At 44.1% G+C, this 13,928-nt stretch overlaps 1 protein-coding gene across 1 annotated transcript in view; it reads right to left on the reverse strand.

Annotated features, from left to right (window-relative positions):
* SYT16 (synaptotagmin 16) overlaps positions 1–13,928 on the reverse strand; it is a 104,793-nt gene that overhangs the window by 24,270 nt on the left and 66,595 nt on the right. The window contains 1 exon segment of the mRNA XM_086613318.1: positions 1,618–1,830. Coding sequence (XP_086469444.1) covers positions 1,618–1,830 — 213 coding nt within the window.

The following is a 13,928-nucleotide window of genomic DNA, read 5'->3' on the forward strand; positions in this document are numbered from 1 at the left end:
GGCTTTGCTGTGTGCCTAACTTTGTTACAGATTTCTGACTCTGTAAGAAAAGAAAACTAACAGTTGTATAGAATCACAGAATCATAAAATGGTTTGGGTTGGAAGGGACCTCAAAGATCATCTAGTTCCAACCCCGCTGCCATGGGCAGAGACACCTTCCCCTAGACCAGGTTGCTCAAAGCCTCATCCAACCTGGCCTTGAACACTTCCAGGCATGGGGCATCCACAACTCCTCTGGGCAACCTGTTCCAGTGCCTCACCACCCTCACAGTGAAGATCCTCTGGATCTTTCTGGGTGGGAGGGATGAAGGATATTGCAAAAGTGCTGTGTCCAGGTTGGGATCATATGCCAGTGTTAGAGACACTGTCAGGGTACAATGATGGCTTTACATGCACAAATCTTTGTGTTCTGTGATGATGGCACCATCCAGGGGCCAAAATGGACTCTCACACACTTGGAGCTCTCGGGCCAGCAACTAAGGGGTAGCAGGGTGTAGAGTTACCTACGATTACCCCAACCACTTAGCTTTTCTTCCCAATAAACATCTCATATTGGGAGCGGTAGGTGTGTGTAACTACCACTGTACATCCAAGTAACAGCAGCTCTACATGCTTCAGAAACCTCTCTGGGTTTGAAGGAGACATGACGTACCCAAGGATTAGTTTATAGGCATTTGTTTGTAACGAAGGGTCTAATCTTGAGCTTAGTGAGGAATGAAGCAGAGAACCAAATGTCTTAGTGAAAGCAGGCTTAAACATCTGGTTTCATCTAGTTTCTGAGCAGCTATTTAAACAATATTAATAGTACCTCTAAAAACAAAAGTAAGAGCAATTCTGCACCATGTTGTGCCAGAAGAAGAGTCCAATGGAGAGCCGTATCTTGAAATGATCGCTCTAATCAGAGGGTGCATCAAAATCAAGCAATTGTATTTCAAAATCAAAACATTCCATGGAACGAAAAACAAAGGGCACTTTCATGGCTCTTCCCTCTAATGAACTTCTCCAGATTTTAGGATGTGTTCAGGCCAATTTTCTAAGTAGTTACATTTTTAAATGCATTTCATCTCTGTTTGTACAAAAGAGCCATTACATTAGTCCATAGAAGATCATAAAATTCTTCCCTTCTATGCCATAAATTTTTAGTTTCTGTCATTGCCTGACACTTGGCGTATGTGCTGGCAAACGATACAGCATAATTCACTGTTCACCTTGTGTTTCCAAAGCTGTGACAAAAGGAGATACTCAACTGTTGCTAAAAGGCTTGCTAAAGTAATGACTTGAGCGACACAGACCAAAATACTCAGAACAAAGTCCTGAAGTCTTTACTCTGTAAAAATTGGCAATAAAAGCCATGAAAATCCCTGTGGATTAGGAGCCAGAATTCAAAAGTCGTATACAGTTAATGGCAAGATCTTCATGGACTTCAGCAGGGCTTGGATCCAGATTCTTCCCTCTTAAGTATTTTAGAAATGAGCTGCAGGTAACCAATAAGGAAACCAAGTTTAGTAAGAAAGCAAGCAAGATTCAGGACTTGTTCTCCACAACAAAAGAACCTCTCCATGTTGAGGCTACAGATATTGAAGACTCCAACTTCTTTGTATTTCATGCAAACAGTACCTTCGCATTCAGATACCTCTGTACAGTACTCCTCATGGCTGGTGAGCGAACGGCTGAACTTGTGTCTACGCTCCACGCCTGCCGGTGTTGCTTTTTCAGATACTTCTGATCGAAAACTCTGTGAGCATGACACGGAGATCTCAAACTGCTTAATCACCTCATCATTGCTGCCTGAAGATGCTGTCTGTTCTTCATCCTCCCCATAACTGTTTACTGGGAGAAAAACACAACTCAGGCTTTACACAGTCTGCTGCTCTTGGCCAAGAAGCCAGATGACATGGCACACTTCTAGCTGTCAGATGGACCTTCTAGGGAGAAAAAGGGGACCAAGGGTTTTGCAAGGACTGGGGAATGAACTTGAGAATCACCTGCTTCATCAACCTCTGAAAAACCTGCAGATGTCATATTGTATCAGCAACATTTATATATTATTAGACCTTGCTCAACTCTGCACTTACCCTATTTTTTAAAAAAAACCAAAGATATTTAACTGAGCAGAACACAAAATAAGACACAACAGACATAGAGAACCACTCGTAAAATCATCAGCCTGTGCAAAGACGAAGTAGTAAGCAAAGGACTTGAAAACTCAGTCATGCTTCCATTCCCCTTCAGCTCCTGATCAGGTGGAGAGCGAACTTGTTTTGTACAGAAAAGGGAACTCAGACACAACCTGACCTAAACACATAACTATGGCACATGGCTAACAGGCATCGCTGACTCCATCTGCCAGCGGCAGAGGAACTCAGGAGACCAATGTAAATCGTAACCTTTAACAGTGAAGATACGCATTTGAGCACGTCCCTGTGAATGCCCTTCCCCTCCTGCTACCAACACATGCTTTGAGTACGAGATGACTGCACCCTCATTAGGGCGAGAACATCCGCCAGATGGAGAAAGGAGGGTTCAATACATACTGTATACACTTGGCCTGGCTTTCTCGGGATGAAAACGCAGCAGCATTTTGCCCATCTCCCTGCCAGGAGGCACAAAATCGGGATGTTTTGACCCACTGGTGCACACAGAGAAGGGAGCAGTCGGTGTGTACGTGCGTGTTTGCGTACACGCGTGTGAACGAGCCAGCTGCCAAGCGTGGCCGGCCCGCTGCTTGCTCTGGAGCATGAAGTACATGATATGGTTGCCAAGACTCACTCTGATAATCGCCATGGCAAACCCAAGCAGCTGAACAAACGAGCGCTGCAGACAAACAGGTGGAGGGCAGCTTTCTCGGTGACACTGCCTGGTTTGGGAAGGAAAACACCTTTTTTCACCTCAAATCGCACATCAACCACATAGCTACAGGTGGGGAAGCTGCATCCTGCTTTACACACTGTGTTGGGTCTATTAAAAATGTGCGGTATAAACTTCATGACAACTGCGAGCACTGCTCCATGCATTTATCTGCTGCTGTGTAGAAGATGGCACCCAACTCCTTGGGCAGAGGACAGAGCAAGGAAGCTGGCAGTACCAAAGCAAACTACTCCCACCACCAGTCCAGCAGAAGCTGGCTTCTTCCACGCTGCCACGCTGGTAGTTTTGAGCCTCTGGTCTGATTTGCCACAGTTTGACAATAAGCCTGCTGTTCCTTCTAGAAAATTGCTCTCAATTGGAGGAAAAAGCTAAGTGTTCCTATTCTGATAAAAACGGAAAAGGTTTTAGACATTAGTTTGTAAATGGTCAGTGACCAGCTATGATAAAAATCGATTGGTTTTACGTAAGCTGTTAAAAATAAGTTTCTTAGAGATTTTTTTAAACAGTAATTATTTCAAGCTGTAACAACTCTATGGCCTAAATGTGCTACTATCTATCCAAATAATCGAAACACATAAAACTAAACATTCCTTTTCAGTCAATTGTGTTGTCAATTCACCACCTGCAGCTCATGCAAACTCTACAAAATTAATTTAAATGCTTGGCAAATACTGGTAAGTTCTATTTATATGTGTATATCTTTGGGTATTTAAGATAAAAAATAAAAATCATTCCAGTACAAACAAAAGTCCACTTTTCACTCAAACAGCTTGCCAAAAATCCTGAGTAAAATATCATCTTCAGTAATTAACCCACATCTTTCATCGTTTTCTAAAACAAATGTAACATTAAAATCCTGGGTCCGTGGGCACGAGGCTGTATACTTAAACAAATCCACATTAATGTAGTTACAATTCTGGTTATTACAGGAAATTTCGCAAAGGCCACGTGGATGCAGCACTCCTGGACCACTTCTGTAAGGGCATTCCCTGGGGTGACCTGCATGCAACTCCCTGCAAAACAGAGCAGAGCCCTTTTTCTAGGACAGAAGGAAAAGGGCGAAGGGATGGAGGGGAGGAGTTTGGCCTCGTTTGACATATTATTGGCCACTTGAACTTTACCAATCCCCAAAGCATGACTGCTTCACTTGTTATGACACTGGATGCTATTCCTTACTAGCATTTGGAAGCATACAGGCTAATTAAACGGTGGCACTGGGGAATCTGTAGCAAATGCTTGATACGTCTGCTGCTGAAGCTCTGCCTGAGCAGCAGACAGCTCCGTGTCAACTTAATATCTCTGTATTAATAAACTAACTTTACCCAGGGGAGAGAAAAACGTTCACCATTCAAATATACAAGTGTCCTGATTAGGAAAGGACAAGGGGGAAACATTTTCTATATCACCATGGCAACTTAAATAAAGGACCCATAATTACAATCTAAATTCTGGAAACATAATGAATACTTCTTGAGATCTGCAGATGTTGTGTAGCATATACATATTTCTAGCAACTTCAACTCAATTACTTCTATGCAGCATCTGTTTTACAAATCAACTTCCTACCACTCATAAGGAGGCATGTGGGATTTATTTTTTTTTTCCCCCCAGAGGAGACAGTGGGGGAAGAAGGAGGGTGACCTCTTTTTCTGGCAAGGTATTTCAAACTACCACTATTTATTCAGAAATTTCAAACACTCAATCAGATACAAAGTTAGCTTAGAGGCATCCAAATACACTAAGCTCAAATGCATGAAATAAATAATTCAAGAATTCTCTGCAGTGTTACCAAGTATAAAGAATAACTTATCGCTTGCTCAAAGCTTATCCAAGAAAAAAAATTACCAAATAAAATACATAGTGTAGGTGTAAAATATAGATGTACTGCATGCATCCTGTCTGCCTGCATGTTAAAAAAAAAAATCAAACAAACAACAGTCATTTTGGCTGAACAATGAAAAGTTTGCAAATGCCAAATTTCTGCTTTCCTATACATTTAATGCTGCCCTTGTGTGCCCACTTTCTTCTTTAAGATTTTGGTTCTGCTTTAAGGAACTCAGTGAGAGTTTCAATGGGAGCATCACCAAGCCCTAAAGAAACAGAAGTACTATAGCAAAAAAAAATGTGTTTGATCATATAACCAAAGACAATATCAGTACATCTAATGCATAATGCATACACTCAGAGATCCCAGGAGCTCTCTGTGCCGTTTCTTTGCTATTACAGAAGCAGTCACATAGGCCTGACCTTCAAATTTTCATGCTCAGGATGACACAGAGAAACAGTGATCTGCAATGGCCCCTAACTCAGCAAAACCCGGAACTTTCTGCACACAGAAAGAAAAGGTTTGTCTTCTGGAAAACTGCCAGGGCCTGCTGCAAACAACAGATATGTTAAAGCTTCTCAGAAAAATGGAGGAACATTTTGTAAAGGGAACATCTAGCAACACATGTGGAGCTGCTACTGCTGCTTCCCATGCAACTACAGCTCCAACTTGCAGTGCCTTCAATCCGGAGTCACCTTCTCACTCTTGCCAGCAACCATTTGAACTGGGAGTTCCAACAAAAGTACAAAGTAACGCAAGAACCTGATTTATACGTTTAATTCAGGAGGAGAATACCCCATGCCTTCATTTACGCTCAGAACTATTTGGAGATACAATCCCATCATCAAAAATCTTTCTTTTTATACAACAGAAACAAAATCCAAAACATACACCTAGACCTCAAACACACTTAAAATTGACAGAGAATGCGCTGTGACACAGTAAATCCATGTTTCTACACATGTCATTGTGGACATAGAGGACTGTGCACAGTGACCGTGCACCATTGACTAACACCTGGTTGTCTACTAATGAACAGAAGGCAGCCTTCATCTGGGCTTTCTCCTTCCACCCAGCCCCATGTGGTTTTGTCCCTTTCTGGTAGGTATACCAACCAAGGAGCCATTTAGTGCCCAGTGGTAAACATAAGGTCCGCCCTTCTTTGCTGAGTGAGGAGTGACAGCATCCTGCTTATGCAGCACATCAATCTCTACCTCATCACCTGTCCTCACCCTGTGAACAAACCAACTGGGAGCTCTCCAAGGCAAACACACTGGGGTGTTTGTATGTGATGCAGGCAGAGAGAATCACAGCTTGGCAGCTTTCAGACCAGGAGATGTTTCCAACAAAAAGGAAAAAAAAAAGCAAAGCAAAAAAGTCAGAGGGTAATCAGAAACGAGTCATTATGTGGCTCTGACCATCAAGCACCTCCATAGCCGAACAATGCAGCAGTCAGAGCAATAAACTCCAATTCTGCACACTGCTGTGCAAAGAAATAGAGAACTGCCCACAGCAAACAGCATGAAAATCACCATCTCTTCCTGGTGCTTTTCTCCTACTCCAAAATTTGGATTTTAAAAATAGGAACATGGGATTTAGCTTCAAACTGACTCTCACTTTTCTGCCTAAGGTTCTGCCATAGCTGAAGGAAATGGCAGCCAAGAAGCAGAGGCACAATCATCTCTGATTTTCCCAATCACCTACTTTACATTTTACATGTGGAGTAAACATGAGTCAGGCTTCATTTACGCTATTGGGTTTTATTAGCACAGGCCCAGGATTTGTGGAGAAGTGGAAGAAAAAAAAAGAGATTACACACTGTAGGAGACACTGCGAAGCCAGGGAAAGCCCTGGTATGGATGCAGTTAGATCCATGAGTCAGCCTACACCCCTCTGCCAGCCCAGGTTAGGTTGCTTGAAGAAAACATGCAGCTGTAGAGGCAGAAAAGCACCTTCTGCCAGCAGCTACTGTGTCCGTGCTGGGGACACTGCAGGGCACAGGCGTAGCTGTGTTTGCTCTGGGGCGTGGGGCTGTAAACGCTCATGGACTTGGAAACTAAACACACTGCTGGATCCCTACGGCCAGTGAGTTAGAAAACACTGTCCTTTCCTTCCAACAAAGCACAAATTTCATAGAATCATAGAATGGTTAGGGTTGGAAGGGACCTCAAAGATCATCTAGTTCCAACCCCCCTGCCATGGGCAGGGAAATCCTCCACTACACCAGGTTGCTCAAAGCCTCATCCAACCTGGCCTTGAACACCTCCAGGGATGGGGCATCCACAACTTCTCTGGGCAACCTGTTCCAGTACCTCACCACCCTCAATGTAAAGAATTTCTTTCTTATATCTAACCTAAATCTGCCCTCTTTCAGTTTAAATCCATTGCCCCTTGTCCTATCACTACACTCTATAAGGATTATTTTTATGACAGTTTTGCTGGTAGCTTTCACACTGCTGTGGCTTGAATTTCTTGAGGCTGCCCATCAATCGTCTCTTCTACTTGCTTGCTTAGCTTGGATACTCACTTCTCCTTCTAACGCAAGGGAGTCACTTTGTAAGTTCTCTCCACTACATTTAAGGAATTTTCTCTGAATTGGCATTAGCTGCTTCCAGAAAACGGCCTTTGACCTAGCAGAAACCAAACTGGCCCAGGAAACCCAGGATACCCCTCTTGCTCCTCTTTCAAGCACGGTTCGCTATGCCACACTCACAACCTGCTAGACCCAGCATACACACGTACCGTTCACAGCACCCAACGCTGCAACCATCAACTTCACACCCACAGGTCTTTGTTTGCTGATTAACAGGGTGGAAATCAACTCCCACGCACTCAACTGTTTGGGGTTGCTACAGATAACAACTGCATTGCAACCAGGCAGATATTTATTTTCACACTGATTTTTCTAATTGAAACTTTCTGTTTGCTACCAGAGGGTTGATTCACCACAGCCCTCCCTTACCACCACTGCAACACCACCGTTTCCATGGCACTCCTGGGAAAATCACAGGCTTCAGCAGCAGCAGTGGGTGAGGATGTGGTGCAACAAGACTCGCACAGGTTCAGGACCAAAGCTGTCACCCAAAAGGGCCAATTCTGTCCTCCTTCCCTTCCCCTCGTTTCAGTTTTAGCAATCATGTGGCCAACTCACCTAATTAAAAAGTAATAGGGAAGGGGCTGGTAACTCTCAGCTGAAGCAATGAACTGGTCCAGTTCACCACACTTGTAAGGCCACACGTGGAAAGTAGCACAACTGTGTGATCGGGGAAGGGCAATATATCTCAGCTGTAGTTTTACATCAGCTACTGACAACTGAAAAAGTGCACCCTCAGGCCCAATGGTTTTATAGCTACATTATTTATGGCGATAAGTCTAGACCCCAAAATTGACCCAGCGACACAGAGCTTCAGCAAACCTCAGTGCTCTCATTAATCCAAACTCAGGGCTTTCTCTCCAGCACCACCACTTTCATACTATTTGCTGGAATATACTTCCACACAAATTATGCTGCTATGTATAGACCATACGGGCTTGAGTCTCTCTCAGCCTGAGGAGAGAAATGTCTCCAAGCGCCCAGCTTGCGTGGGCTAGCACTCACGCCCAGTGCAATGAGTCCCTCCAGGGATACTTCATCTCACATGGATACTGAGCTCTCTAGACAGGGGATCACCCGCCTGAACATCAAAGAACTTTTAGGTAGGGTGGTAAAACCATGAGAGCATCAGCTATTTTCATGGTCATTAGAAGGGATTTTCTACAGATTTTGCTATGGACTGGTTTAAGATTCAACCTAAGTCATTCATGCTGGTCTACAAACAGGTGCTGATGAAGCCTTCCTTCAAAAGGAGGAGACTGCACAAGAACCAAGCAAACAGCACCTGCAGAGGTACAGCCCAACCACACCTTCCTCATTACTTGGAAGACCCACGTACAGCCCAACAATGCCATTCGCTGTCCATAAAATTGCACATTTTCTCCTCCATGACTGTAATCTCCCTCTTTCCTTTCACTGCAGTCTTCCCCCTTGGTTATTAAAACTGTTTCAGGAGTCTATGAGGCCACTCAAAACTATGGCTGCTGCCACTAGGTCATTACAACAGCCAAAAATGAACCGGGCACAAGGAAGTCATATCCACACCTCTATCTGGCAAGAGGTGAGGACCAACACCAGCTCCCCTTTTGGCAGAGTGATCCCATCTCGTATAAGCTCACATTATTGCTTTTTGTGCTGTTAAGCTATGCGAAGAGGCTAGCAGGAAACAGAGATGGATTGGCCATGCTTCCAAAAGTCCTAATGGTCAATCCTTTCTGCAAGCATTTGCCTGCCATCATGGGCTTGCATAAGTAGCCTTCTGCAAAGCGGGCCAAGCTAGCAACAACAACAAAAAATTAGACAAAGGTACTACTGTTTGTATCAGCAACAGAAATACTACGTTCCAGCTCTGCAGAGTGCTGCTAGTATGCCTGCACGTAACCTCCACCACAACACAATGAGATCATTCACACCTGCCTCGCCTGTAGTAGGAGATGGAAGGTGAGGAGGCAGGGTTTCTAGGAGAGAGGCAGCACTTCCCAGATGCTGCCAAGATGCTGTTTATTGGTAAATGAAGCCTCTTGAGTCCTAAACAACCTTCCCAAAGGAAGATAGAGTCGCAACTGCCATATGGGGAGTGGGAAGAGGATGCCACTTAGCAAAAGTGGATCAGAAAATACATGCACAAACACACACGCTCACACACACAATTTGTTCTGTAACTGCACTGAATTACAAAATCCATTTCTTCCTCTCAAATACATCCTTCTCCACACAGCTTATGCAACCTTCTAGATGGCAAAAGCAGATGACAAGTACTCCCGAACAGAGCATCCTTTCTCATGCCCACCAGGGCGCTAGGCACGAGGAAGCTCTGCCCACCAGACAAGAAACTTGGTGAAAACCCAAACTACTGTGGGCTTACAAAGATACTGCCTCTAAAATCACCAGCTGAGGATGAACAGCAATGCTGACAGGCCCAAGACAGAGCCCATAACGGCAGCACCTTTGCCGATTTGTTTTGAACCAGTCTTTGGCTTCATTCCCCCAGCTGTAAAGCTGACATACCACAATCCACACTCCTTTCAGGGCTATTGTGTACTCTCATCACCACTTACTTTTGGATTCATGGATGAAGATCCCTTATCATTTGAAACTTTGAAACAACGGAACTGCAAAGGAGTACTATAAATATAAAAAGGAACGTGGAGCCACCTTCACAAGGACAAAAGCCTGTGCACAAACACTTTCTGAGTGGTTCTGAATTTCCCAGAGAGAAAGCATTCAATGCAAACTCACGTCTGCACTTCATTTCAGAAAGCTGCGGATTCGTACCGCGTTCTTCAGAGACCAGATGCATAACCCCAGTCACGTTACGCTTTCTCCCACTCGAGCGGCCTGGAGTATTTTCTGTGAAGTGCTTTTGTCCAGTCTGCCTTTGCTTTCCTCCACTCAGTCCTAGTGGTGCTACTGAACCAGTGCAGCCTCTTTAAACGCCCTGCTTTGAGTACAGGCACTGATTTTTATAGGGCCACATCCTGGCTAGAGCATCAGCTGGCCCCTTAGCCAGATAGGTGACAAAATTCATTGACACTTAAGATCTTTACACGGAAACGAGCCACCTCTCTATTTTAGTCTGAGGTTCAAGCAGAAGTTTTATTTATCACACAAGCAACGTTTTTTTGTTATAGGTATATTTCGCTATATGGGTTTATAGGACCTAATGAAAACTTACTTCATGCCTAGGAATTCCTAGCCATATGAAGGGTCACTTACTGAGGGCAGGATCGCTCATATATGGCAGAAAGAATAATTTCCTCTACTACAGCAATTACTGGCAAAAATCAATGACCCCTGTTAAGCTGGAGGCCAAGGTAAGTAAATATAATAGTGCTTTCTAGTTTTAAAAACTCCCCGAGCCTCAGAGGCATGCCTCCCTTCACACATGGATCGCAGACAACTATCTAGCCATCTAGACAAGATTCCTACTAGGACACCAAACTTCCTTGTATTTCAAGGTCAAAAAATTTATTTTAGTGCAACTGAAATGCAACCTTTAGCTAGCACTGAGATTGTCTAATTGATGGAGAAGAATCTCCAAAGACTTCCTGCAGTTTAAGTGTAAGTGCTCACATATAAATTACACTAGTGTTACGAACACAGTGTCAGACAGCTCGGGAGACTCTTCAATCACAGAACTCGGCGGTGCAAAAATAGTTCAGCTCTGATTCAGAAGACTCAGCTCAGCTGGTGTGCCTGTCCCCATGCCTTTTCAGAGCAGTGCCTCCTGAAACTGCTAACTTAACGGTCACTTTGACTTTTTGTTTGCCAAGGACACAGGCCCTGAGGAAGAAGCGGGCTAAAGCCATTGCATTCATGGCACAATTATTGCTGCTCTTCACCTTTTTCATTATTACCTTTTTTTCCCCTCTGTAGACTCAGGCTGGGAAGCAGACAGACTGGCCAGCTCTACCCTTCTGCTTGCAGTGCACTACTTTTTGAAGTGGCTTATTGCTCCACTGCTTTTTTTTTCAATTCTTAAGCCAAATGTGCAATGATGGATTTGGCAGCCACGCTCTCGCCAGCCACCCCCAGTCAGCTCAGCAGCAGTATCTCAGCTGCGGGGGGGATGCAAAAGCTGCTCCCTCCCTGTTCTGCAATGGGAGACAGTTTCTCTATCAGAAACATTGAGGTTAGTCAACAAAGGAGGGTCTCAAGGAAGCTGCAAGAGCGAGTTTATCTGTATTTGCAAAATTTACAACTATGTGACGTGCAAATGGTGGCAGGGATCTGCGTGCATGGAAGGGTCTGCCTTCCCATCGCTAACCTCGTAAACCAACTGGTGGTGCAGCATTTCCTGCTGAACCACCTCCTCATCTTTAAACTGCAGATCAAAAGCATCCAAAGTGCAAAACTTTTCCTTGCATTTGTTTGAAACCTTGGCACATTACCAGCATCGTTCAAGCACAGATCAGGACTCAGTGGCAGCCAAACCTGCACCCTGCTGATTAGCATGCCTCACAGTATCTAACAGACATTTGACTTAAGAACCCAAGAATTTCATTGCTCAAATGCTTTATTAGATCCCTAAGCCTAAAATTGGTTTTCAATAATATGTGTGTTGCTTTGGGGCCTCAAAAAAGCTACTCTGGGAGCTAGGAAACATTTCCTAGGAGGCAAAAATGTGATCAAAAACATATTTGATAAAAAGAAGAAGGGGTAATGATGGTTTTTAACTGCAATTTTACTTTATTTCGTCTCAGAAGCGTGCTCTAAGTTTATGAGAGGGGAACAACTATTGGATTTTGTTTTGCATCGTATTTAAAACAGAATTATTCTCATCTCGGGTTGGTGAGTTTTCTTCCCCCTAAACCCAATAAACTATATATTGGAATGACCTTGTAACAGGTTTCTGTGGCTCTTTAATCACCAGTGGCTGCTAAATGAAGCATATCTATTTTCTCTGTTACATTACTATTGGCAACCAGGTCTTCAGTAAGTGCCCAGAAATATTTCCATGGCAACAAAAAGCACTCAGCATTGCTACTGTTTTGTGCCAATTTAGCTTTAAAATATTCTATTGTGGAGAGAAATACAGTACATTAAGTGAAATAAAGTCAAGATGCAATGTTCTGAAAAGAATATAAGGATAAACAGGAAACAGGTATTTTGCAGAAATGGGGAAAAAAAATGCCAAATGGAAGGAAAAATGTTCAAAGCTAATATTGATGTTACTGAACGCCTTTGCTGAATGTCAGCAAGTCCATATGCTCGCTTGCATTGTCACTTAGGGTTAGATAACAAAGCTAACAGAAATAAGGATACCTCAAACATTTTCTCTTGATCATTTTAATCCATGACTGAAATTTTAAGTTGCCAGGGTATTACAGCCTCTCTGCTTGTCTAGGTTACCATCAGAAGAGTTCATACTCTGGATGTTAGAGAACGAATCTAAAGGAAAAAGATGAAATAAAGAGTTGAAAAATGAAATGCAAAGAGCACGTGTGTGTTTTGGAAGTGAAGGGTCACTTAGAAGAGCAAAACCAGTTCTTCCACATCAAAGATCTCGTGGAAGACACTTTCAAATCACAGTTCAGCACTTTCTCTCCTATTATACAACTTATTTTCTGAGAAAAAAAGGCATCAGCTCCCAGCCCTCCAACTCTCAAACAGCCAACTGCATGACTATAAAGTCTTGAGATCACTGAATGGCCCTTTGTGCAATGCATTGCAGAGATAAAAAGATAAACGACTACTTGAGAGCATTTGGGGTGACATTCCCTCTGGTCTAAAAAGCTATGCAATGCCCTCCAAAGCGCTTCCTGTGAAAGTAGAAAGCTCTAGGCAGCAGCAATGTAGGTGCTGGGGAGCTCTGTAAGGCCAGCCTTCCAGCCCACAACGGCTCCAGACAGCTTACTGAGAAGGAAAGCCAATAAACATTAAGACAGAGTCCAACAGCAACTTGATAAGTACCTGCTCTCAGCTAGGAGAGGGGTTCAGAGTGACACTGTCCTTCAGCTGCAGCGATAAGTCACTCTGGCATCTATCTGGCTTTCACTCTATGTGTCTCTCACCAGGAAAATTAATCTGGTCCATCACATACTCCTATGGACCTTCTTTCTCAGATGTCTCTGCAGACAAGACTGCGGGTGAGAAACTGCTCTGATAGTGACAGAAGCCCATTCCTGGCCCCCATTTCCCCGAGACCTCACCACTTTTTCTTCCCTCCACTGTGATCAAGGGTGTAGTTCAGAGACAGGACAAAGATCTGGAGGCCACCATCGGAATAATGCGTTCGGCAGGTGGCTGCTCCCCAGCCTACTCAGAGGTGCCCCAGGATTCGCCACAAATTGCTCTAACAGCCTCTCTTGGGGGTACAGGCTCTGCAGGAGACAAGGCTGCGCCCTGGTTAGCACTTGTCTGGGAGGATCCATGGCCCCAGCACCTCCTGAAAAGACACTATATGCCCTGCTCCATGGTGTCTGTGCACACACTAGACACATAATCCAAGCACAAGCAGTAAATCCAGCCCCGCAGCACTGACTTGGTGCCTATGAACAAATCCTGTGGGCAGGATATTGCACAGGTGATGTACAGGGGTACCAGAAGGTAGGGGATCTGTACAGGTTAGAGGTTGGGTGGGCTCCAAGAGATACAGCTCTGGGGTGCTTAACCTGAGAACTGGCAATCGTTCACTTGGAA

The sequence above is a fragment of the Tauraco erythrolophus genome, chromosome 6 (assembly GCF_009769465.1).
Source record: "Tauraco erythrolophus isolate bTauEry1 chromosome 6, bTauEry1.pri, whole genome shotgun sequence".
NCBI classification, from domain to species: Eukaryota; Metazoa; Chordata; class Aves; order Musophagiformes; family Musophagidae; genus Tauraco; species Tauraco erythrolophus.